Here is a 25953-nt window from a genome sequence, read left to right as displayed (position 1 = left end):
GTTCAATTTACAGAACACATACAGCAGCTGAAAAAATGAAAAGACATCATTCCAGCAGCAGCATTTCTAGATGTATTGAGGTCAATTTAGTCAAATATTTGTTGAATTTCAACAAAATCAAACCTCAGGAGTCATCCAACAGTAATGTGAAAGACTCACAGCATGACAAGACGCATGAAAACTGTCACACGTTTTTTATCTTTGCCTAAATACATACTGCTGTATTGGTTAAAATATGAACTTGTTTTCTTTGCAGAATTTGAGGTCTGAAAAAATTCAGAGCATCTTTTCTGTTATTTTTTACTCTTTCTCCCGTTTTCCTTTTTATTTAATTTTTCAGATTCTTTATCCGACAGTGTTTTTCCTCTTTAGGGTGATTTTGAAGTTGGTGAGATGGTGTGGGGGCCGATCGAGGGCTTTGGTCTCTGGCCCGGTCTGGTTCAGAGTTTGGATAGTGAGAAGCCCTGTGACTCCATGCGTAAAGTGATGTTCTTTGGTAACAGGATGGTCTCGGAGGTATAGAGTCAGTCCTTGAATGTTTGTGCCATCTTATATTCTAACGGTTGTGTGAGGTTTTTGAGAAAGATTGTCCCGTGTATTTATTTACCAGTGTGGGAGATATGCTGCCCTTCTTTTCATTCGCTCAGTGCTTCTGTTCCAATTCCTTTGCAACTGTGACTATGTATAAAGATGCAATCTTCGGTTCTCTTCAGGTAATGCTACTTTTCTTTTTGCTGTTGAAGTCTTAAGAGTGCCCTAAAATCAGACTTCACCTAGTTACGTTTAACAGTTTAGTCATCTTAATGTTAACTGTCTTGGCTTTGATATGTACAAAACCCATTAATAATAAAATGAACAGATCAAATATTTTCCTCCACATTTCTAGGTGGCTTCCAAGCGCAGCAGAATGTTTTTTTCTCCCGACAAAGACTGTGAAGATGAGCTGATAAGAGTTATGTTGAACTGGGCTTTTGGAGGTTTTGAACCATTGGGTGTAAACGGGCTGCGACCTCCATCAGATTACAATGGTATGCAGCCAAAACCTGCTGGAAAGATGATTGTTGATTGATGTTTTTATTCTGCGTTGATTATTTTTGCATGAACTGTAGTCTTTATAGTTTATTTTTACATCTTTTTCCTTCCTAAAAATAGAGATCATGGCGCAACCAGTGAACAGAAAAGCGAGCGCTCCAAACCTCAGCAACCGCCCGGTAAAATTATTCAGTTTAACTGTATCTCTGAATAAACTCGCTGAATCCCTGAAAAAAAAAATTGGGCGGAATAAGCACACAGTCATGTCGAGCATGCAGGAGGTGGAGTATATAGAGGAGGTCCAGCCAAGACAGAACAGCCAACAAAGAGGTATGAACATAGACCACAGATGTATTATTATGGCTAAAATGAAAGTGTTTAAACGTGGTTTCAACTACAATGTTTTGTTTACACAGATGCACTGGTGCATGAAGTACTCTTAAAAAAAGAAAGATCGAAGGTAAAAGACCCTTTAATGTACATTGACGTGAAATAACTGTTACATACGGCTGAAGAATATTTTCCCAGCAATCCCTGCCAACCAGCGACTTCCGATCAGAGTCCTCTCTTTATTTGACGGTATAGCCACAGGTTAATGTCGCCCATATTCCTGCACAGCTTCAAAGTGTCTCTTCATGTGATCATATACTTGATGTGTGCCGAATGTAAAATGGAAGAATAACTTTCACATTATTACTTTAAAATGTATTAAAGACAATCCTCTTTCACTGGGCGGCTCTTTTTTTAGTATTATCGGCTTCTGAATATTCTGAGGACGACCCACGGCCATTCTTTTGCCTGTTTGAAAATGTTGTATTAATGGAAACCCAAACTAAAACGGCCATTTCCCGCTTTCTAGAAGTGAGTGCTCTAGTTTGTTCTGTTGGGTAGAGGTTTGACAAATGTGATTTTTTTAATTATTGTTTGTTTTTAGAGTAACCCTGTGTAACCTTATCGATGCTGTGAAAGTCAGCCCTGCACACAGAGCAAGATACTTCTGGGGAAAGGTGAGTGTGGTATATTTACGATGAGAGTATAACAGATAAAAATAGTGCTTTGATATCAGATGATGTTTTTACTGTTGTTTGATTAACATCAAAGCTGCTATTTTGTTTTTAATTTGTTATTAATGTTTTTTTTTTTTATTTAAAATCATAATTTTCGTTTATTTCTCTGTAATTCTGATAACATTTTCCCCAAGTTTCATTTAAAAATGTTGTATTTTTTGCAAAAAGTTTACTGGAGAAAAAAACATGTCAAAACAACAGAAAAGACGATCTGAACAGAAACAGAAACATTGCAAAAAAACAAAGTTCATTTAATTTTAAGCAACACAAAACAGTAAAAAAATATATATTTTATGATATAACCCTTATTTTTTTAAATTAGTTTATTATCATGCTCTCAGGCTTTCATATTGCTGACTGTCACTAAGGTTTGCTTTTGATGGAATTCAACAAACACTTAAATATATGAATGGTGGATCTAGTGACATTTAAATGATTTATGATGTTATAAATATAAAAAACATGCATTCAATTCAGAAGACTGAGAGAATAAAACGAAAATAATCATTGTTGATTATTTTGTAAAAAAAAAAAGTGTCATTAGCAAGGTTACATGCTGAGAATGCAAAAATTATGAATACAGTGAGTATTTGATGTAAGGTGTATATATATATATATATATTTAAGGTGTTTTTTAAGATATACCAGAATATTTTATATCAATGAGAATAGAAAAATCATCTCTCTGCAGCTGGACAGATCTCTACACTGCTGTTAATAACCCGTATTCCATACCAGCCAGCCCAGTACTTTGTATCCTGCCCTCCATGAGTAAAACGAATAAACCGAACTCCAGGTCCATAAAGTTTGAAGACATGTGTCATCTAAAATGAAAGAAAGACAGTGAGAATTAAGGGTAACATTTTATGTTACAGTCACACTTGCTTACATTGGCTGATCAATGAACAACACATTACATGAACAATATATATATATTTTATAGATACAACGGATTTTAAATTATTACTAATAATTATTAATATTAATAAATGATTTTAAGTATTATTGATCGTTGGTGTTAAAATATATATATCTATATAATGAAACTCACTTGACACCACTCTTGATCATTCCACTGCTCAAAATAAACTGGGTCAGGCTCAAATGTCCTGATGGGTTTATTCTTCTGATCAAGCAGCTCTACGCGGATCCGGTAAAAACTTCCACAATCCCTGCGTGGGGCATACCTGCACGACACAACAATGCAAAACAGACTGAAGCTTTTGGTTCTGCTGCTTTGTCATTGCTAGTTTATGGATGTCTAAATAGATGCAAATCATAACTCAGTCAGCAATTTCTGTACCTCAGTTTGCAAATGGTATTCAGAGAGACACTCAATTCAAGTTCAAAATGATAATATTACATCACTTAGCACGTGACGATTGGACTGTGGGAGGTATCCAATCAGTCTTCAATCTCTTAAAAAGAATGGGTTTTAAATCATAACTCATCATAAATCATCATCAAAACAAAGCTTGAAAAATAATTTGGAATTGTAACAAAAATGGTTTATCTTGAATTTGAATTTTATCTTGAATTTGAATTCAACACACCAAAGACCTGCTAAGATAAATGAGAGACCCATGAAACTGTAGCATCATTGAACTTGTAAGCACTTACCAGTCTGATATTTTAATGCCAGGTTGCAAGTGATCCATAAATGCAGGACTGTAGCCTTCTTTTTTCAAATCAATCAGCTGTTCCTTTAGACACATCCTAAGGACAAAGATCATACATGAGCTAGATTCCATTTAAACAATTAAAAGAATAGATATTATTATTTATTTCAGTTTAATATGACTTCGTAAAGAGAGAAATGTTACAAACAATTAAATTTTAGACTAAAGGATCAGAAAACCGAACATACCCATAAGAGGTGACAAACATTTTTTCAATTGTTTCATTTGGAAGTGATTTAACATTCTCTTCTATTTTCCAGCCGTCTCCACCATTCTCAACCAGCTTCCATCGATTAAACTTCTCTAAAAAAAACACTTGCAACATTAGAGATCTGCATTGACATTTGCACAGTAAAATGTACTTCTACTTCTAAGATAGGTTCTTTAAGAAGGTATAATACAATACTTATTTACTTTTTATCAACAAAAACCAATGTGGCTTATTACGTGCCATGCAATGTGCACAATATGGCAGTAAATCCGCATTTGACAAGTGCATTCATGTAAATGGAACAGAATTGTAACATAGTTTCATATTTGTGGCTTGACCTTCAGCTCTGGGATTTTTGAGCAGGTTACGTCGTTTCTTTGACAGAAAGTAAAATTGGCGCCAGTCGTTTGGTGGTCTGGACGCATCGCGGAGCTCGAACCCCTCTCTCCGACAGCGCGCTCTCCAGTGTGCGGCACTGTCCACCAGCTCCTTCCAGTCACGACACACCAACCGACAGATCAGTACCACATCCTTTGCAGGCAGATTCAGTAAGATCTCCTCCACAACAGCCAGAGGAACTGCCGCACCTAGAGTTCTGCACTAACAGAGAGAGAGAGAGTTTGTTTCCAGCCCATATCCGTGATAGGTCTGTGCCAGTCTCAAACACTCAACAACTTACTGCATCTGATCCGGTTTTAAAATCTGCAGCAGACTGCATTTGATAGCTTGTCGACTGACCCATTACTGCAGCTTGACATTTGGTTCTTGTTATCACACTGCGTGTCTGTTTCTTCGCTTCACGTTGGACACACGGAAGATATAATTTTGACATTACACCATCAGCTACTTAAACAGAAATAAGGTCGATTAACGTACCTGCTAACAAAAATTACTTCGCAAACCGATAACAGAAAGAATCATCGGTTCCCATATTAATAAAACGTGTTTGACGCGAAAGGGCTCTGAATCGAAAGTATAAACAGGACGCGTGCTGAAGACGTCACTATAAGGAGACCGCCCACAACACTAGGTCTGTTCCCAAAATCGCCCAATATACCCTAATTCACTATTCCCTACATTATATCATTAATGTAGTCCACTTAAAGGAGCGGGTGAAGACGAGTGAGTAAATTCGGACAGTCGGTGCACTGGAATTAATTCGGGCGCCATCTTCTGCCAAGACGCGGGAATTCATTCAGCGCGAGCATCACGATAGATCGCTAGCAGCTAGCCGTGAGTGTGCATCGGTTGTACACTCGTTATTATGATGCATCATGGGATTGAATGAGTACACTCAATTATGTACACTATGAATTCGGACACCATTAAAATGGATGTCCCCTAAAATAGTGCACTATATTAGGGAATAGGGGGCTATTTTGGACAGCCTGTGCCTGTTCTTCTTCTTCTTTTTTTCGGTTTTATGGTGGTTATCACCAATGTACAGGCGCATTATCGCCACCTATTGTGTTGTAGTGTGAAAAAATACATGTTCATATTAATTATATTTAGATCTTCTAAATGATCTAAATCAACTCTGTCTTTGAAGATAAAGAAATATACTCTATTCCACATGTGTAGCCTATATATTGTTAAGCTTTAGTTCATCCACTCCCTTCTTTCCAAGCTCTTTCTTCCTTAATTCTCGCTCATTGGAATATTTTTGACAAAATCAAATAACTTGTTACTGACTCTTCTAATCCCCAGTGCTCACATAATCCTGTTGGTTGTTTATTTATTATTTTTAGAGTTTTATTCAGCTTAGTATGTCCAAACATTAACCTTGTTAGAATATTCTTCCCTTTAGTGCTTTAGTTTTCCTCCCTACCCCTACTTCTTGTTGTATTTCATAAAGTTGAAGTCCTGTATTATCCGATTTATGTTGCCATTCCTTATTGGCATATGCTTTAAATACTGCTTTTGCTTCATATTTACCAAATGAGATATTAATGATCTCCTTTTCCAAAGCCACTTTTGCTAATCCATCAATCTTTTTATTTCCATAAATCCCCGTATGAGCTGGTATCCACATATTATCATGATATACATATTCGTGAATCTATACAGATTTTTAGGTATCTCATTTATTATATCTTGTCTAAGTCTACTCTTAGATGTGAATGATTGCAACGATTTTACTGCAGAACATGAATCTGCACAAAGTATAACCTTTTTCATTTGAGTCTGCTTTATAAATGGTCTGATGTTCTCCTATTAACAAAAATATTTTATGATGAAATACTTAAGGAAAAACCTGTTCTCCCTGTATTAGGACCTTTTGATCCATCAGTTTATGAGTAAATGCTTGATAGATTTTCCTGTAGGAAAATCTTTTTCCACACGTTCCAGAATCAGTTCTGACTCAACATCAGTTTAATAAAGACTGGACTTACCATGGGGAAAATAAGTATTTGACACATCAGCATTTTTATCAGTAAGGGGATTTCTAAGTGGGCTATTGACACAAAATTTCCACCAGATGTAGACATTAAGCCAAATATTGAATTCATACAAGGAAATCAGAGCATTTAAGTATAGAAATTCAGTCATAATAAATAAAGTGAAATGACACAGGGAATAAGTATTGAACACATGAAGGTAACAAGGTGCAAAATGGCATAGAAAGCCAGGAGATCACCTGAAATCTGTCAGTATTGAGAGAGAAAAACCCTGCCCCCTATCAGTACTAATTGATATGAGCTGCTTTAGTCCTAATTGATGGCCTATAAAGGCTTCTCATTACCTAGGAGGCACACAGGAAAGACTTCATGATGGGTTAAATCAAAGAACTCTCTGTAGATCTTCATAATCTTATCGTTGAAAAGCATTTTGATGGGAATGGTTATAGGCGCATTTCCAGAATGCTGAATGTTCCTGTGAGCACTGTGGAGGCCATTATCCGGAAATGGAAAGAGCATCAGTTCACCATAAACCGGGCACGATCAGGTGCTCCACGAAAGATCCCTGTCCTAGGAGTCCAAAGAATAATCAGGAGAGTTCTCCAAGAGCCAAGAACCACTCGGGCAGAACTTCAGGAAGGTCTTGCATCAGCAGGTACTGTTGTTTCAAAGAAAACTATAAGCAATGCACTGAACCACCATGGCATCCATGCATGCTCACCATGCAAGACTCCATTGCTGAACAAAAAGCATGTTGAGGCTCGGTTAAAGTTTGCGAAAGAGCATTTGGAGAAGCTGTGATTATTGGGAGACTATAATATGGTCAGATGAAAGCAAAATTGAACTTTTTGACAGTCATTCTAAACACCATGTTTGGAGATGAAATGGCACTGCCCACCAGCCCAAGAACACCATACCAACGGTTAAGTGTAGGGGTGGAAGCATCCTGGTTTGGGCTACTGGGGGTACTGGCAGACTTCATATTATTGAAGGCAGGATGAATGGAGAAATGTACCGGGACATTCTGGATAAAAATCAGCTGCCATCTACCAGAAAGCTGAAAATGAAAAGAGGATGGACATTTTACCAAGACAATGATCCCAAACACAAGGCCAAGGATACAATGAAGTGGTTTCAAAGAAAGAAAATCAAATGCTTGAATGGCCCAGTCAATCACCTGACCTAAATCCCATAGAAAATCTATGGAGAAAACTGAAGATCAAAGTTCATAAAAGAGGCCCAGGGAACCTTCAAGATTTAAAGACCATTTGTGTGGAAGAATGGGCCAGAATCACTCCTGAGCAATGCAGACGACTGGTCTCTCCATTCAAGAGGCGTCTAGAAGCTGTAATCACCAACAAAGGCTTTTCTACAAAGTATTATATAAAGTGTGTTCAATACTTATTCTCTGTGTCATTTCACTTTATTTATTATGACTGAACTTGTATACTTAAATGTTCTGATTTCTTTGTATGAATTCAATATTTGGCTTGATGGCTACATCTGGTGGAAATTTTGTGTCAATAGCCCACTTAGAAATCCCCTTACTTATAAAAATGCTGATATGTCATACTTCTTTCACCCTGCTGTATATTACTTTCTACTAAATCGTTCATTTTTTTCTCATGATATTATCTGTAAAACCAAGTTACGTAATGTGATAAATCTGTGTACAACCATCTCGTCCTTTGATATACCAAAAAGCAAAGCTTGTAAGTTTTACTGTACACAAGTTAAAAATATTACAGTTATAAATTGTAGTTTCAGGAAATTCTTTATTATGACATATAAAATACAAGCAGTTTATACAGAGGTACGTTGCGCTATTTTGTACAAACAAATCTGTCATTAACAAGGTTACACGCTGAGAACGCAAAAAATATGATTTTGATTAGTACTTCATGTTCTTAGATGACAAAATGTAACACCATTAAGTATTTGATTGAAGGTATATATAAATATATATATTTAAGGTGTTTTTACACCAGACTATTTTATAGCAGTGAGAATAGAAAAATCATCTCTCTGCAGCTGGACAGATCTCTACACTGCTGTTAATAACCCGTATTCCATACCAGCCAGCCCAGAACTTTGTATCCTGCCCTCCATGAGTAAAACGAATAAACCGAACTCCAGGTCCATAAAGTTCGAAGACATGTGTCATCTAAAATGAAAGAAATACAGTGAGAATTAAGGGTAACATTTTATGTTACAGTCATACTTGCTAACATTGGCTGATCAATGAACAACACATTACATAGACAATATATATTTTTATTTTTGTTAACTGTGGATTAATAGTTGTAAAGTTTATACATAAAACTGATTTTAAAGTATTAATAACAATCATTAATATTAATAAATGCTTAATAAGTATTACTGATTGTTGGTGTTATGTAGTTGGTGTTAAAAAAATTTATTGGTGTTACTTTAATTTATATAATGAAACTCACTTGACACCACTCTTGATCATTCCACTGCTCAAAATAAACTGGGTCAGGCTCAAATGTTCTGATGGGTTTCTTCTTCTGATCAAGCAGCTCTACGCGGATCCGGTAAAAACTTCCACAATCCCAGCGTGGGGCATACCTGCACGACACAACAATGCAAAAACAGACTGAAGTTTCAAGGTGTAGGGTACGGTTTAAGGCTTTGGTTCTGCTGCTTCCTCATTGCTAGTTTATGGATGTCTAAATATATGCAAATCATAACTCAGCAATTTCTGTACCTCAGTTTGCAAATGGTATTCAGAGAGACACTCAATTCAAGTTCAAAATTATAATTATAATATTACATCACTTAGCACGTGACGATTGAACTGTGGTGGATTTTCAAACATCAGTCTTCAATTTCTTAAAAAGTATAGTTTTTAAATCATGAAAGGCAACTGAAGACTGAGATTATCTGCAAATCAAAGCTTGAAAAGAATTTAAACAAATTTTCTTTAGCGATTCAACAGAAACCTGAAAGGGACGTTGCTTGCAATCTGTTTGCTTGAAATGTACTCCTGCTTACAAAGACCACTTTTATCTTGAATTTAAATTCAACACACCAAAGACCTGCTAAGATAAATGAGAGACCCATGAAACTGTAGCATCATTGAAGTTGTAAGCACTTACCAGTCTGATATTTTAATGCCAGGTTGCAAGTGATCCATAAATGCAGGACTGTAGCCTTCTTTTTTCAAATCAATCAGCTGTTCCTTAAGACACATCCTAATGACAAAGATCATACATGAGCTAGATTCCATTTAAACAATTAAAAGAAAAGATATTATTATTTATTTCAGTTTAATATGACTTAGTAAAGAGAGAAATGTTACAACCAATTAAATTTTAGACTAAAGGATCAGAAAACCGAACATACCCATAAGAGGTGGCAAAACATATGTCATTTGTGTCATTTGGAAGTGATTTAAAATTCTCTTCTATTTTCCAGCCATCTCCACCATTCTCAACCAGCTTCCATCGATTTAACTTCTCTAAAAAAACACTTGCAACATTAGAGATCTGCATTGACATTTGCACAGTAAAAAGTACTTCTACTTCTAAGATAGGTTCTTTAAGAAGGTATAATACAAGACTTATTTACTTTTAATCAACAAAAACCTTATTATAACCTGGCTTATTATGTGCCATGCAATGTGCACAATATGGCAGTAAATCCGCATTTGACAAGTGCATTCATGTAAATGGAACAGAATTGTAACATAGTTTCATATTTGTGGCTTGACCTTCAGCTCTGGGATTTTTGAGCAGGTTACGTCGTTTCTTTGACAGAAAGTAAAATTGGCGCCAGTCGTTTGGTGGTCTGGACGCATCGCGGAGCTCGAACCGCTCTCTCCGACAGCGCGCTCTCCAGTGTGCGGCACTGTCCACCAGCTCCTTCCAGTCACGACACACCAACCGACAGATCAGTACCACATCCTTTGCAGGAAGATTCAGTACGATCTCCTCAACCAAAATCGGAGGAATAACCACCTGTAGACTACCGCACTAACAGAGAGAGAGAGAGAGAGAGAGAGAGAGAGCGAGAGAGAGAGCGAGAGAGAGAGAGAGAGAGAGAGAGAGAGAGAGAGAGGTTGTTTACAGACCACTTCCGTGATATGTCTACATATCATAACAATTTTCCCAAACACTCAACAACTTACTGCATTTGATCCGGTATGGAAATCTGCAGCAAGCTGCATTTGATGGGCTAGCTTGACACGACAACATTTTGTGGTTGTTACACTGCGCGTCTGGATCTTCGCTTTACGTTGGAAACACGGAAGTTATTATTTGGACATTACAGTATCAACTACTAATAAGGTCGCTTAACGTACCTGCTAACAAAAATTACTTTGCAAACCGATAACAGAAAGTATCATCGGTTCCCATGCAGATTTTAAATACAGGTGCGTACGAGTCTGCTGAGTGTCTGACAGAAGATCACGTTAACCGTTCTGACCGTTGACAGCTGACCCGTTACATGGACTTACATCCGTTTGACACACGAACCGGCATCTTAATTTCCCTAAACAGCTGAATCAGATTCCAATTCTAGCCTTATTTTTTAATATCACTTGTTTGACGCGAAAATGCTCTGAATCGAAAGTATTAACAGAAGTGTGCAGATAACGTCACGAGTAGGATAGCATCCACAGGCCTGGGCCTGTTCTTTTCCTTCTGGTGTTTATGGTGGTTTGGCAAACCCACGAAAATGCGCATTACCGCCACCTACTGATTTGGAGTGTACTTAGATTTGCAAGGAAGAAATACAAAATAGATCTATATTCTATCCATTGTTCTTGTGTTTTTCAGGTATTTAAGTAATATTTCATGTGCTCTTGATTGCCTTGACCTGTTTCCTAATACATTTAAAGAAATATTATCCACTCCTAACTGTTCTAATTCTTGAATTAATTGGAATCTCTCCCTTTCATATGCGGAACACTCATTTAGGATATGTTTCTAATTCTCCACATTTATTACATTTTCCCGATTCATGCTAACCTGTTTTAAACAGAGTATAGTTTAAAGCTGTATGTCCAATTCTTAGTATTGAAATAATGACATCCTTCTTCCTATTTCCATATCTTTTTCTCTTATTTCCAACATTCTCCTGAACCTGGAAAGTCTTCCTTTAGACGCACTTTTCCATAAGTGTTCCAATTTCTTACTTACTTCAGATGATATCACTCTCTTGAATAAATTTGTACTTAAAGCTAACTTTATTTCTACTTGTGGATGATTTAATGCTTGCATTGCTAGCAAGTCTACTTCTTCATTTCCATCCACACTCATCCACACATATTTTCATTCACCTTTGCGGTAGTTTCCACTAACATCTCTGCTTTATAACGGTATTTTATTGCTATTTTTCAATTATTTACTAAAACTGAAATGTTGTTTTTCTCTGAATCCCTCCCATCTTCCTAATCATATTCAAAACTTCATTCATTTCAATTTCTTCCCCAATTCACAAAATTCTCTCCAGTAATTTCTTTTCTTACTTCTCTCCTCCTGTGCTCTCTTGAAGTTAATTTACTCAATAAACAATACAGATTTTCTGCCAATCTTCATTGCTTTATTTCTTTCCCTAACTGCCTTACTACACTCTTCATTCCACCATGGAACTGTTTTTTACTATTTATAATTTTCTTTTTTCCTATAATTTCCTCTGCCGTATTCCTTAACACTTCACTTATTTTCTTACTTAACTCTTCAATGCCATCAATATCATCTACCATTTCACACATAATGTTATCGTATAATTCTTCAAAAAGCTCCCAGTTGGCTGCATTAAATTTAATTCTTGGAATTCTCTCCACCATGGTTTGGATAATGTCCAGAAAACGTGAATGGAATGTATGTAAACAAAGTACAATGGGAAGTGATCAGACTTCCATCACTACCATCTCCATGTCTACACTCTCTTCAACATTCCCTATATCCCACACCTTGTTTTATAAATGTAGCTATCCCACCTCCAATACTTTGTTTCCTGTCTTTCCGAATTACCACATATGCATGTAAAATTAAATTCAACTGAGGTTTGAGCCATGTTTCTTGAACAAATTATATTGGTTTTCTTTCTAAGTCAGAAATTATCTTTTTAAACTCTTGCCCATTAGCTGTTAAGCTTCTTGCATTCCACTGAAATATAAACAGCACCATTATGTACCACCACATCCCGGTTGAGTGTATATTGTCTGCATCTTTAATTTCTCCTGAATCATATCCACTGAAATATCTTCGATCTTTTATACTTTTCCTGCTGCTTTGACTATAATTCTGATTCTTTCTGTCCAACTTTCAGTTTGCGCTGAACAATTCACCACTTCAGCCATAAAAGTAACAAATAAAACATTGTTCTTAATCCCAAAAGTTTCTTTTGTGTTTTCCTTCATCATTTCCATCTTTTGTTGTATGATTTCTTTAATTTTGTCTCCTGATTATACGTTCTTTCCTACTTTTTTAGTATGACAATCCTTCATGTAGTCTGACATTTTGAACTTGAGCCGCATGTTTCCTCACCTTGCACCCTCCATATCCCGCACTGTGTTCCTCCCACAATTACAAAATTTGGGATTCATTTCTTGCTCGCATTTTTCATACTTATGTTGTCCACTGCATCTCACAGACCTTTGTTTGCCTCTGCATTCCGCAACTACATGCTCAAACTTTTAGCATTTACAACATCTTAGAGGAGGGGGTACATAGAGCCTTACCGAAAAATATATAAATCCAAGAAAGACTTTACATGGCAGCTTTTTCTCATCAAAATGAATCATCACAGAGAGGCTGTCTCCTCTTCATTCCAATTGCATTTGAGTATTTTCACATCAATCACTGCAGCTCCCATAATACCTTTTTTAATCTTTTCAACTGTTACCTCTGTTATTACACATTTCACCTATTTATTTTCTTCTTGAACTGAACAAATCACATTTTTTCCCATGAACAACTTTTTTGTTGCCTACAATCCATACAATACATTAGCAATCTACCATCCCTCAACTTCTTAACACTTTCAACCAGTCCTATCACTTCCTTCAATGTCATTCTACACACCATGTTTGGAGAAGAAATGGCACTGCCCACCACCCGAAGAACACCATACCAACAGTTAAGTAAGGGGTGGAAGCATCATGGCTTGGGGCTGCTTTTCAGCTAGGGGTACTGGCAGACTTCATATTATTGAAGGCAGGATGAATGGAGAAATGTACCTGGACATTCTGGATAAAAATCTGCTACCATCTACCAGAAAGCTTAAAATGAAAAGAGGATGGACATTTCAGCAAGATAATGATCCCAAACACAAGGCCAAGGACACAATGAAGTGGTTTCAAAGAAAGAAAATCAAATGCTTGAATGGCCCAGTCAATCACCTGACCTAAATCCCATAGAAAATCTATGGAGAGAACTGAAGATCAAAGTTCATAAAAGAGGCCCAAGGAACCTTCAAGATTTAAAGACCATTTGTGTGGAAGAATGGGCCAGAATCACTCCTGAGCAATGCAGACGACTGGTCTCTCCATACAAGAGGCGTCTAGAAGCTGTCATCACCAACAAAGGCTTTTCTACAAAGTATTATATAAAGTGTGTTCAATACTTATTCTCTGTGTAGTAAAACGCCGAGCGTTTTTTAGTGCAGCCTGTTTATTAGAGACTTTTTTAGATTAACCCAAACATAGCAGTGTTTTTTCATGTCCGTTACGGCTATTTTGTAAAAGACACAAGTTGTCATATATGGTGGCCTATACACTGCATCATTAAACTCAGATATTAGCGGAACAAGCTCCATTAAATGAACATAAAGTCATTAATTTATTTATTCAGAAATTGTATTGGTGCTATGTGCCCTCGCTTGTGATTTCCACCAGATGCAGTGGAAATTACTTTCCGAGAAGATTACTTATCTTGGTCTAATCTCCGTCACACGTTGGTACCCTATTTGCGCGATCACGCGCACATTTAAAACATTTAAACTGTATAAAGCATATACACAATGAGGAAGATTCAGAAGTATGACTCTTTAGACAATCTTTTCTTGATGCGTATAATAAAAGCAGCCTATGCAATTTTAAGATGTATTGTCATTATTATGGCGGGGAAATGTTTCCGTTACATGGAGATAAGCTTGTTTTTATTCTTGAGAGATCTGTATCAGCTGAGGTCATGTGAAATGTGCGATAACACATATCACGATTCACATCATTTGCACTGTTGCAGCAACGGGAAATCCTATGAACTGATCTTTAGAACGCGCATCTTTTAGATATAAAAAAGAAAAATTATAGAAAAGAATGTCCACTATGAAAAAATTGGCAGCAATAACATGGTAAAGCATTGATAATGGAGCGAAAATTGAGTTTGTTCTAATGTGAGAAGAACAACGAGCCACGCCCACTATGTAACGAGTATAAGAAGCAGTAGTTTAAAATATTTACCACAACAACTGATGTTAACGATGGCAAGTAGCTCTGGAGATGTACAGGACCATCTTACTGTACAGCACATGGACTGTGCGGCTGAAAATGACAATCGATCGGTATTTATAATTTTTTTGTAATGTGCTTTGTTGGAAACTTTGAATAGAAATGTTATTTTAAATTATTCTTTAGATGTTACTATTTTAAAGATGCTTTGTAAAGATATGCCAAAGAATAATAATTTGCATGTGGAAAACTGTTCCAGAAAGCCACAGGCATCCCGTTATCCAGGAAACTATGCTATGCCATCGGAGGAATGCCTTATCAAATGACTTTAAACGCCAAAGGATTTTTCATGCAGATCTTTTTACTGGATGTTGTGAAGGTGGGTGACAAATTAGTCGATTGGATCGTTTTAGCAGCTGTTATGACACCCATTCAAATAATCTTAATTTTGGGGAGGTTATATGTTAAGCAAGTCCAATGTCATAACCTTACATTTAATTTACATGTATTTAAATAAGAGCTAGCAATATTGTTGTACACATATTTCACATGGTTACAGTACATATAAAACATAACTCCATGGCATCACTGAGCTTCACTTTTCTTTATAAATATAAACAATAAACAGAAAGGCTTAGTTATTTTCTTGTGTTACATTATGTCTTACAAGCTTACGGTAACCAACCTCTTGTGTGCATCTGAGAGACAATCTCACAATTTGTGCTTCTTCAAATGTTGAACTTTGATATTTGTAAAACACTCAAGCAATGGTGTTCATCTTTACAGTTAGCAGGAAGTACAATGCAACTTCTGCATTTTGGTCATTTCATTTGATATAGATGGGGGCCTCCTATGCATCCATCATTCTCTTTCTTGGTCGAGCTTGGGATGCGGTTACGGATCCTATGATCGGATATGCAGTGAGCAAGAGTCGCAGCACCAGATTTGGCAAACTCATTCCCTGGTTAGTGAACAGAGAAGAAAAACATAACTGAGAGTTAAGCTTTAAATAAACTTCTTATGTATTCTTTAGAGTGTGTCTGCATAACTTGTGTTTTTTGTACACAGGATAGTATTCTCAATGCCATTTGGGGTCGTATCCTACATCATGCTCTGGTATACTCCACAAGACACCATGTCCCCTGCCTACAGTTTCTGCTGGTACTTCGTGTGGTCTTGTCTGTTTGACACCTTCATGAGTGTGAGACCACTGAATATGAATATCATCAAGAGCAGGCCTATAACAGTCAGGGTTTAATAAAGAATTGCCATATTGATAACTTAAACTAGCTAATTATTGATGGTATTGGTATTTGATATATCACCCATATTTGATTTGTTTTGGTAATATAAATTTTAACACTTGACCGGGGAAGAGGGGGTGCATAAAATAGTCTTGGTTACAAAAAAATAAAGATTTTCATTAGTGCTCTGGGCATTTTTCATATTTGATCTATACTAACTTAGAATGCATTGTGGTGCCTTTACTGTAATGTTGTCATAACATGTTTTGGGATTTTTATCATTTATCATGTCTCTCTCTCTGTATCTCTTGATCTATCAGTGCTACCATGTGCCTTATTCTTCCCTAAACATGTTTCTTGGGGGAAATGACAGAGATCGAGATTCAGCCACTGGTTACAGTAAGACTTTTCTGTAGTTTTTTTTTTTTTTACAAATTTTCCATGAAAAATAAAAAAGTGTTTTTTTTACAGATTTTTATGTATAAAATACGTTTTACAAGAAAATGGGGGGAAATTATTTTTAAAAGATTTTTTTTTCCTTTTTATAAAGATATTTCTTGCTTTACAGTTTTTTTTGAATACAGTCAAAAACTGTAACATTATAGAAAAATACAACAAATTTACAAGAAACGCGCGTACCACAACATAACAAATATCCTTAAATATTTTATTGTATATTTCTGTATCTCCAGCTTACAATTTCTGAAAATATCATTTTTTTAATGGATTTTTTCAGTGTGATGTAAATCGCTGTTGGCACCATTGCTGGCCATACTTATCTCTGTTGTCCATTAGAGTAAAGAGACAGAGAATGGAAATAGACAGCAGAACTTTGTATCAAAGGGTAGAACCTTAACTGAAATATGTTTCCTATAGAGGAAATAGTCAATATCTGTTCTCTCCCACAATCTCAGGAATGGGGATGGAAGTTTTCGCCACACTGGCTGGAGCCACCATTCAGGGTCAGATAGTGGGTGTGTATCATGCCAAGAGGTCACAAGTCTGCAGCATGCAGCAGAATGACACAAGTCTGCCCGCTGACAACCACACAGCCTCGCTGAATGATACAACAGAAATCCTTCACGATACAGTAAGGCGTGGTCCTCTTTTAAGCACACACATGCATGACATTAAACTATGTTTATAGTTTCGAGATGGCCTCATGAATGAATACTTTTCTTTTTTATTTCGGGACACTTTAACACTGAAGATACTGCACAAGAGAATTCAGAGCAGGTCTAACAGCTAATATATAGTTTCAAATATCTCGTATGTTCCTAAACTCAGCAAAGAAAATATGTACAGTTGTGTTCAAAATTATTCAACCCCCAATGCTGTAAATGGTTTTAGGGAATTTAGTGTACATTTGTAATTGTATTTAGAATGAAATCCTACAAGGACTTCTTAAAGAACCATATGCAACTAAAATGACATCAGTAACATGAAGTTTCTGCTCAGACAATACGGCGCACCCTGCGTAATGAAGGCCTCCATGCCAGAACTCCCAGGCGCACCCCCTTCCTGCCCCCAAAGAATAAGAAGAGTCGACTGCAGTATGCCAAAAGTCATTTAGACAAACCACAGAAGTTTTGGGATAGTGTTCTGTGGACTGATGAAACAAAATAAGAACTGTTTGGGCCCATGGATCAACGCTATGTTTGGAGGAGGAAAAACAAGGCAAGAACACCTTGCCTACTGTGAAGCATGGCGGGGGGTCAATCATGCTTTGGGGCTGTTTTGCTTCTGCAGGTACTGGGAAGCTTCAGCGTGTGCAAGGTACCATGAATACTCTTCAGTACCAGGAGATATTGGATGACAATGTGATGCAGTCCGTCACAAACCTGAGGCTTGGAAGACGTTGGACCTTTCAACAGGACAATGATCCCAAGCATACCTCCAAGTCCACTAGAGCATGGTTGCAGATTAAAGGCTGGAACATTTTGAAGTGGCCATCGCAGTCACCAGACTTAAATCCGATTGAGAACCTCTGGTGGAACTTAAAGAAAGCAGTTGCAGTGCGCAAGCCTAAGAATGTGACTGAACTGGAGGCTTTTGCCAATGATGAATGGGCGAAGATACCCGTAGATCGCTGCAAGACACTTGTGTCAAGCTATGCTTCACGTTTAAAAGCTGTTATAACTGTAAAAGGATGTTGTACTAAGTACTAAGATTGAATGTCACTTGGGGGTTGAATAAAACTGATAATGATGTGAGCTCAGAAAAGACATTTGTGGTTATTTCATTATAAATGTTATGTTATATTTGTCTGACCTACACGTGCCACTTTGATTTAATTGTAAGCAGGATGACTGAATGATCATAATCAATGTCAAACCGACCAAAACAATCAATTTCAGTGGGGGTTGAATAATTTTGAACACAACTGTATTAGCAGAAATAGGAATAAGACTCTGGACCTAACCTTTTAAAAGGTCAACCATGACAAAATAAGTTCTCATGGATGTTTTGGCTGATTATGAGTCACCATTTTGGTTAATTTTGTCTCTTAATTCCCCAGAGAAAGGCCTATGTGATTGCTGCATTAGTAATAGGATTTATGTACTTCATGTGTTGCCTTGTGGTTTTTCTTGGAGTAAAGGAGCAATTGGGTAAGTTAAAATCTGTTAATGCCAAAAATATCATAATAAATCTTTCATGATCCATATTCAATTTACTGAAGACAATGTATGTTAAGTTTAATTTAAAGTGTTTGGTACTTGCTTCTCACCCCAGCCCCACTCAGTAAACTGGACCGCATAAATCTCCCTTACCTAACGGGTATGAAGATGGTGGTGTGTCACATTCCATACGTGAAGCTTGTATGTGGCTTCCTATTTGCTTCATTAGCCTTCCAGGTTAGATATCTTTACTTCCTAGTAATGAATTTTAAAATACCATATATACACTGGTTATATTTCTGATAAATTCAGGTCATATGCAATATGTTACTTTTAATATGATTAGTGTCGCCAATTGGTTTAAAATCTGATGTTATATGGATGGTAAATATATTTCATAAAACATGATGCCTGAAGCATAACAGTGTTGATAAAAAACTATTTTTTGCAGATGGCTCAGGGGAATTTTGCCCTCTTTTGTACTCATGCAGCAGATATGGGAGGATACTTCCAGCATCTTGTTATCATATTATTGGTGAGTTATTCATTATTTTAAGGAGCTTTATGTAAAGCACTTTAAATTGCCCTTGTGTATGAAATGTGCTATATAAATAAACTTGCCTTGCCTTACACTGAGAAAAAAATTCTGAAAATGAACTTAAACTGACATATACGTTAATGTTAAAACACAAAGCAATGCAGTGCAAAATTTAAAATACAGGTACATCTGTTAATACCTTTCTATTAAACACTATATAGTTCCATATTTTATATTTATATTCCTGTATCCCTATGATACAACCTGTAAATGGGTACAAAATATAATAGCAAATATTCAAATTTGTTCTATGGTGTGACGGTCAAAACTGAAAAAAAAATGAATAATGAAGATAAATCTCTCTCATGCAATTTTTATGATTTATATAAATAATGAAAAACCTAAGTAATATTAGCAGTTATTTTCTCAATTTTGCTATGGCGCACCACACGACACAAAAACTACCCAAATGTTGAATTGGTCTAACCCAAGTCCACCATAGTTTTAATTATTTTTATGGCTTGAACAAATCATAGGACATTAGGATGGATATTTTATCTACTTGCTATTGAAATTTATTTACATTGTGTTTTATGCAGACAGCAGCCACATTGTCCACTCCGTTGTGGCAGGCATTATTGGTCAAACTAGGAAAGAAGACCACCATATTTATCGGCTTATCAGTGAGTACCATTATTTGACCTTTGTTAATGTTCTTTTGGCATTTTACAAAAGGATTGTTTAGCAAATTACTTATTTGTGTATTCGAATGCACACTATTAACATGCAATATTAAAAACTTTACTCCTTTTCCTCTTCTCTGCAGTCTTATATTCCAGCTTTAATTCTAATATCCCTTTTGAGGAATAGTTTACCCCTCTTCATTATTATGTCCATGTTGGCTGGCACCAGTCTGGCTGCACTCTTTCTGCTCCCTTGGTAATTTTAACCTCACCCTACAGTTTCTGAGATGAATATCATGTTTGTGGTTAAAGCAAATCCCCACCCTACCCCACCAAAGCAGATGGATTCCTCTTGCATTACGCAGCTCAGATGGGAGTTAGATGTATGATATGTTTGGCATCATGGGTGGATGGAGAATAAATGATGTCATACTAAATGGGCATCTTTTCTAGAAAATGATATCCTCTCCCGGAGTAATGCACAAGGTTCAAATTAAAATTTTGCTGAAGCAATAAAAATCACAATTTACCACAAAACTGATGAACGCATCAAAACAATACAAATTACTGTATTCTTAAATAAACAACAATAATAGTGTACCGACCATATGGACTTTTCTAGGTCAATGTTGCCAGATGTTGTGGATGACTTTAAGGTTAAGAACCCCTCTTGCCAGGATCTGGAACCGTTGTTCTATTCCTGTTTTGTTTTCTTTAATAAATTTGGAGGGGGTGTGGCTGTCGGGATCTCAACCATGGTACTACAGTAAGTTTTCTATAGTACGTTTTTTTACAATTGCTATAAGGATAAATCCAGAATAATTTACGACGCATTAAAAAACTTCTATCTGCTCCAATCTTCAGCTTTGCAGGATACAAGCCAGGTGCCTGTAAACACAATTCACAAGTCATATTCTCACTGCGGATGCTCTTTGCTCCGGTGCCCATCTGTCTGTTGCTGATCAGCATGGTGATGTTTTACTTCTATCCTATCACTGAAAAGCGACGGCAGGAAATCCAGACAGCACTGAAGAAAGCAGTGTATGTTTTTATGTCAAACTTAATATGTGTCAACAGCTCTAATAAGATTAATTCTTTATATTATTCTTTTTACTTCTGGCAAAATGGTTCACAATAATGCTTTCCAGATTTTACATGAGATAAAAAGAGAAGGATTCTTCAACAAAGTTCATATTTAAAATAGCACAGTTATATGCTGACTATCAATTTTGTGGTTAATACTTCCTTATAGAATTTATTTTAATTCAACAAAAGGTCAAAGTTTATTAGAGTGGAAATTAAAGTCCATACACTTATATTTTCTATCATGTCATTATGGTTTGAATTATATTATTTGTAACAATAACAGTGATGGCTGTGTTAACTGTGCTTTGTTTGTTATCTTGAAATACAGGGCAGACAACCCCCAAAAAGGAGAAGAACTGAGTCTATGAAATAACAACGCCGTATTTTACATGTTGCTTTCACTTGCCTTGCAACAATCAAGACTTCTGCAACTGTTGATCAGAAAAACGCTTGTTTTTCTCTGAGTGTAAAGCATTAATCCAATATGAATTTAAAGATGCAGTGTCTTATGTTGCTTGTTTGTCTAAAAGTAGTCTCGCCCCAGACCACGGGTTGAGGTAGTGTTTCTGTGTTGGGCCGGTCCAACAAAAAAGCAATATTTATTGTATCGCAGATCCACTGTATTTATTATGCGCTTGATTGTGTAGTTTTTTAATTACAAAATAATAAAGCAGCTGTAATGAAACGTTGGTAATGATTATAATCCTGTACAAATAAAAAACTATAAGTGTATTCACATTTTTAGTGCAGAAACCATCACCTGACTAAAGTATAAACAAAATGATGGTTTGTTTTCGAATTAACGCAGCGCCCTCTTGTGGCAAGTCTCTTGAATAGTTAGTAACCATACGTGCTATGTTTTTGATTGTGTTTTCACATTTTTGCACAAATTTACTTCTATTTTTATTAATGCCAATAAACAAAGTATATCATACAAAAGCCCATGCGTTGTTTTTGCTACAAATAGATACGTAGAGGAAGTGTGTGGAGCACGTTACGTAATACTTCACAGGAGCTTTGGAAATCAATACCACATCCAGTTTAAATGTCTCCTCCTCACTGTGTGGTTATGTTGATTATAAAAAATCAATTTTGCAAAAAAATACCGTTTTAAACCCATAGACCTACAAGATTTTTTTATATAAAATATACTTAAAATACAAAGTGTATCTGTTGAATATTATGCTCAAATGAGTGTTCTCATCGGTAGGCACTGCAAAGTATGCCAACAGTATGTGCAAAACAGGAAATATTCCAAATTTTCGCTGCGCCTTTTTACTTACGACGCACACGGATGTGGTTCTGCGCATTCCGATCAGTGTATATCGTCAGAGTTACGGGAAAGTGAATAGTGAGCATTGCTCTCGCGGTACTTTGCTGTTAAAGCTCTCCTACAACGCGCTTGTCATTGGGTCACGTGACCCAACAGCATCCTTCCAAACAGCTGTGAGAGAGCACGCGCAAAGCGCACAGTCAGTCAGCTTTTAGGAGGGTACACGATCGGGAGAAAATGGGAGTGGAGATTGAGACCATAACCCCCGGCGATGGTAAAGCGATCCCATCTTTTTTTTTATTGCTTCTCATTTCACATTACAATAATTTGATCCCAGCGTTTACCATGCAAAGTAATCTGTTATGAGTGCGGTTTACCAGCATTATGATGACACATCTCTTGGTCCTTCATGCTGCTTTTACAGGAAGGACTTTTCCCAAAAAAGGACAGACATGTGTGGTGCATTACGTTGGTGAGTTGAATTTAGGACGTTTGTCCTGTTTATGCTGACGTACTTATATCTTTGTCTTTTACTGTTTGCAGATTGACTAAATATGGTTAATATATATACATATAACCAAGAATTACATTTTAGAGATTTGAAAGGGGTCTGCATCCGTTAAATTGATTAGTAAAGTTTACAAAATGCATTATAGATAAATTATAAACAAAGAAAGTAAGAAATAAAATAAACGGTTGTGTAGGGGTTGCACGCTCGTGCTTTTACCAGCAGACATGATCCATATGTGACAAAACAGAAGAGAGATTTAATAGACCCTGGGCTGTATGATGTTTTTGTATGATAGTCGTCAAATAGACATATTATCGATGTCTGGAGGGAGTCGACCCCTGGGATGTTGTGCTTGTCTTTTAATCATTTATGCTTACTAGTTATACCTGTCCATCAAGTATAACTTTTTTTAATTTATAAAAATTAACATTTAGATTTGAGATATTTAGATGTATTAGATGTAGGATGATGACTTTAAGCTGGTTAATTCAAAAATAATATTGTATCACAATTATTTTAAACTGTGTACAGTCCTTGCCGATACAAATTGTAAAGCATACTGTTACTTTTTTATTCTTTTCATTATTACATTTATTAATATTAATTTATTACCATCAAAATACAACCTTCATAAAATTCTCATGACGCCTACCATCGTTCAGTGTATGATAGAAGATATGCCTTTTTGTTTTGTAAGAATTCTAGTTGACTGTGAACATGAGTCATTGTTCAGATGGCTTCTTATATTAAGCATCAAACAATGCATCAGTGCTGAAGAGCACTATGACATTAACCAGATTGCCAGATTGATTTATTCCATAACATCTGATGTTAGTTGTGGATAATTTGTTTAATGCATGTTTTTGGTATATGGACTGTACAATAATGTAATCTTATATCCCCTTTGTGTTGCATAACACTAGCTTTGGTGCTACAGCAATCTTGTGTTTATGTAAATTTGCGTTGTTAGCCAAGATCGTAAAGAGGTACAAGTCTCATATCCTGAAATTTTCTGTTGTATTACAGAAAAAAACAAAATCTTCAGATTTATCGAATAGAATAGAATTACAGCAATGCCAAATTAGACAATATATCTGATGCTCTAAATCCATTTCCTGTTTTTCTGGCCTTGTCTTTTTCCTCTTCATTCTTCAGGCTCTCTGACAGATGGACGGAAATTCGACTCTTCCCGTGACCGTGACAAGCCATTTAAGTTCAAGATTGGTAAACAGGAAGTTATCCGTGGCTGGGAGGAAGGTGTTGTGCAGGTGTGTGATACTCAGATTTATTTTCCCTTTTTTTTCTTTGGACCCTTCTCCTTACTTGACTCCTCATTCTACTAAAGGGGTCATTGTAGTTGTTTTTTCAAAAAAACATGTTTAAAGTCCTTCACTCTGCATTACATCTGTAATGCAAAACCCTACTGAATATAATACATGATCATGATTTGTAGGTTTCCATCGTTGGTACCAGACAAAATAAAAGCCGAAAATTCACTAAAAAAAACACCACTGTTAAAATAATTCCAGATATATTATCAGTCTGTAAGGACTGTCAAGTAGATATTTTTCTTTAAATGTTCACAGTGCAAAGAATAGACCTTGTTAAGCATTTGAAATAATTCATGCCACTCTTTGTGTATCTTTCAGATGAGTGTGGGCCAAAGAGCAAAGATAACCTGTTCTCCCGATTATGCCTATGGTAATAAAGGCCATCCTGGGATTATTCCTCCAAATGCAACCCTCATATTTGATGTGGAGCTTCTCAGTTTGGAGTGATTTAAAATGCTTTACCGACTTTTCATGGTTTTGTACATTATTTTGTTTTACCATAAGGAAGCTAATGCAGTATGAACACTTGAATTCCTAGCTGCCAATTCTTGTCAGAAATGGCCGTCAGTGTATTCTATAGTTTTCTCCCTATTTTAGTTGCTAGCAGGATCAGTATTTAATAAACCTCCCACATTTGACCTTCGTCTATCATCGTTTTATGTATAAATGACTAATCTAGTATCATTTTAATCCAGCACTCTTCATGCGCCGAGGATAGGATGTCACAAAAATCCTTGATCTTGAACCTTTATACTTCCAATCTCCTCGACTCTTTCACACACTGGTGTTTGTTGGCCTCAGTGATGATAATGGAGCAGTAACATTAGTTCAGTGATTAAAGAAATGTGCAAAAATCATTCATTTATCAACTTAATATTGCAATTTAAGATAACTCAGGCTGACTGATATAACATAATGTTACAGCTATTTCTGAGAACACTTTTCCTTCTATTTTATAAACATTAAGCTAATTAGAAAGAAAATGGCACTGTATTCATTGGTTTAACGTTTAGTAGTTGAAAGTTAACACATTAGGCACAGAAGCAATGCATGGATGCCTTTCTTAATGCTTGTAAGGATCTGCAGCCATGTTTTGTTGTTGTAATCTGTCAACCTGTTATCTTAACAAACAATTAGCCTGCTAACCCACGGAACAGATGGGCACTCTTAGTTTTCATAGATAAAAGATGCCTGAAATACTAAATAGATTGTGGCTTCTTACTATTGTTTTGACTCGCTCTACCATATTTGTCTCATACTGTTTGCAAATGAAATCTATATAATTTGAGGTGCCATATTTGCATATTTTTCGTTGTTGATACATTGCAGAGACCGCAACAAAACTATTTAGCTTGAACATAATAATTACGTTGTTATTAAACATACTTGAGGCGATGCTGACAATTACAGACTCAACCATCAAACATGTGGCTTTTATATTTTTTACTGCAAAGTATATTGATGTGTTGTCTTACAGAGGCAAAACAAATAAAGGAATAAAAAATCACGCATGCTTGTCATATAGTTTTCCGCTGAATGAGTACCCAAACTCTTTGAAAATAGCTGTTTGTTTACCAGCAATTCTATTTGTTTAGGGGTCTTTTGTCAATACTCGTCAGTCTTGTCTCTTAATATGATACATGAATGCTGAGGAGGATACATTTAACTGTAACTGTAGTTTTACAACAGTGATATTCAACAGTAGGTTTGGAGCTGATGGTGACCTAGAAAAAGAAATAAAAGCCAATACCAGATTGAACTTGTTGGTTGGATTAAGAGGGGTTTTGGGCACTAGTCAGCTACAAGCAAAGCTTCTTTATAACCAAGCTCCGAAACCATCAAAAACTTGAGTAGTTTTT

At 36.3% G+C, this 25953-nt stretch overlaps 4 protein-coding genes across 6 annotated transcripts; 2 read left to right on the top strand and 2 right to left on the bottom strand.

Annotated features, from left to right (window-relative positions):
- Positions 1-2311: 2311 nt before the first annotated feature.
- Positions 2312-5342, bottom strand: LOC130409446 (F-box only protein 44-like). 2 transcript variants are annotated; one of them, XM_056733430.1, is made up of 7 exons: positions 4866-5342; positions 4669-4784; positions 4328-4589; positions 3967-4081; positions 3720-3815; positions 3151-3286; positions 2312-2923 (listed from the first exon to the last, which is right to left on the bottom strand). In XM_056733430.1, exons 2-7 carry the CDS (start codon positions 4729-4731, stop codon positions 2777-2779), a joined length of 819 nt encoding a protein of 272 aa, XP_056589408.1. In that variant the 5' UTR covers positions 4732-4784; positions 4866-5342; the 3' UTR covers positions 2312-2776. The 2 variants fall into 2 exon arrangements, with proteins under 2 accessions (XP_056589408.1, XP_056589407.1); XM_056733429.1 differs by having other exon boundaries at positions 4669-5341.
- Positions 5343-8143: 2801 nt separating this feature from the next.
- On the bottom strand, positions 8144-11071 carry LOC130409447 (F-box only protein 44-like). Its single transcript, XM_056733431.1, has 7 exons — positions 10713-11071; positions 10539-10639; positions 10122-10383; positions 9755-9869; positions 9508-9603; positions 8842-8977; positions 8144-8552 (listed from the first exon to the last, which is right to left on the bottom strand). The coding sequence occupies exons 2-7, from the start codon at positions 10575-10577 to the stop codon at positions 8406-8408; spliced, it is 795 nt and encodes a 264-aa protein (XP_056589409.1). The 5' UTR covers positions 10578-10639; positions 10713-11071; the 3' UTR covers positions 8144-8405.
- Positions 11072-14163: 3092 nt separating this feature from the next.
- Positions 14164-21873, top strand: LOC130409299 (sodium-dependent lysophosphatidylcholine symporter 1-like). 2 transcript variants are annotated; one of them, XM_056733205.1, is made up of 14 exons: positions 14164-14923; positions 15070-15189; positions 15650-15774; positions 15879-15971; positions 16375-16453; positions 16969-17144; positions 18573-18663; positions 18788-18909; positions 19124-19207; positions 19810-19893; positions 20037-20149; positions 20516-20659; positions 20758-20934; positions 21308-21873. In XM_056733205.1, the coding sequence occupies exons 2-14, from the start codon at positions 15102-15104 to the stop codon at positions 21345-21347; spliced, it is 1416 nt and encodes a 471-aa protein (XP_056589183.1). In that variant the 5' UTR covers positions 14164-14923; positions 15070-15101; the 3' UTR covers positions 21348-21873. The 2 variants fall into 2 exon arrangements, with proteins under 2 accessions (XP_056589183.1, XP_056589181.1); XM_056733203.1 differs by having other exon boundaries at positions 15879-16011; positions 21308-21872.
- Positions 21874-22389: 516 nt separating this feature from the next.
- Positions 22390-25601, top strand: fkbp1ab (FKBP prolyl isomerase 1Ab). The gene is made up of 4 exons (XM_056734024.1): positions 22390-22526; positions 22677-22724; positions 23919-24031; positions 24413-25601. The coding sequence occupies exons 1-4, from the start codon at positions 22490-22492 to the stop codon at positions 24539-24541; spliced, it is 327 nt and encodes a 108-aa protein (XP_056590002.1). The 5' UTR covers positions 22390-22489; the 3' UTR covers positions 24542-25601.
- Positions 25602-25953: the final 352 nt, after the last annotated feature.

Source organism: Triplophysa dalaica, chromosome 20 (assembly GCF_015846415.1).
Source record: "Triplophysa dalaica isolate WHDGS20190420 chromosome 20, ASM1584641v1, whole genome shotgun sequence".
NCBI lineage: Eukaryota > Metazoa > Chordata > Actinopteri > Cypriniformes > Nemacheilidae > Triplophysa > Triplophysa dalaica.
Note: the sequence above shows the minus strand (reverse complement) of the source record. Positions and strands in the feature narration are given on the sequence as shown.

What these genes read in the sequence shown, in the direction of transcription:
- fkbp1ab (XM_056734024.1), top strand. Translation starts at nt 22,490, where the DNA reads ATGGGAGTGGAGATTGAGACCATAACCCCCGGCGATG. An exon ending in ATGTGTGGTGCATTACGTTG is followed by an intron (nt 22,725 to 23,918) that starts GTGAGTTGAATT and finishes TTCATTCTTCAG; the next exon opens with GCTCTCTGACAGATGGACGG. An exon ending in GGGAGGAAGGTGTTGTGCAG is followed by an intron (nt 24,032 to 24,412) that starts GTGTGTGATACT and finishes TGTATCTTTCAG; the next exon opens with ATGAGTGTGGGCCAAAGAGC.
- LOC130409299 (XM_056733203.1), top strand. Translation starts at nt 14,834, where the DNA reads ATGTTAACGATGGCAAGTAGCTCTGGAGATGTACAGGACCATCTTACT. An exon ending in ATCTTGTTATCATATTATTG is followed by an intron (nt 19,208 to 19,809) that starts GTGAGTTATTCA and finishes TGTTTTATGCAG; the next exon opens with ACAGCAGCCACATTGTCCAC. An exon ending in GCACTCTTTCTGCTCCCTTG is followed by an intron (nt 20,150 to 20,515) that starts GTAATTTTAACC and finishes GGACTTTTCTAG; the next exon opens with GTCAATGTTGCCAGATGTTG.
- LOC130409447 (XM_056733431.1), bottom strand. Translation starts at nt 10,577, where the DNA reads ATGCAGCTTGCTGCAGATTTCCATACCGGATCAAATGCA. An exon ending in TCCATACCGGATCAAATGCA is followed by an intron (nt 10,384 to 10,538) that starts GTAAGTTGTTGA and finishes TCTCTCTGTTAG; the next exon opens with TGCGGTAGTCTACAGGTGGT. An exon ending in GGCATTAAAATATCAGACTG is followed by an intron (nt 8,978 to 9,507) that starts GTAAGTGCTTAC and finishes TGTGTCGTGCAG; the next exon opens with GTATGCCCCACGCTGGGATT.
- LOC130409446 (XM_056733429.1), bottom strand. Translation starts at nt 4,821, where the DNA reads ATGTCAAAATTATATCTTCCGTGTGTCCAACGTGAAGCGAAGAAACAG. An exon ending in TTAAAACCGGATCAGATGCA is followed by an intron (nt 4,590 to 4,668) that starts GTAAGTTGTTGA and finishes TCTCTCTGTTAG; the next exon opens with TGCAGAACTCTAGGTGCGGC. An exon ending in ATGTTTGTCACCTCTTATGG is followed by an intron (nt 3,816 to 3,966) that starts GTATGTTCGGTT and finishes CTTTGTCCTTAG; the next exon opens with GATGTGTCTAAAGGAACAGC.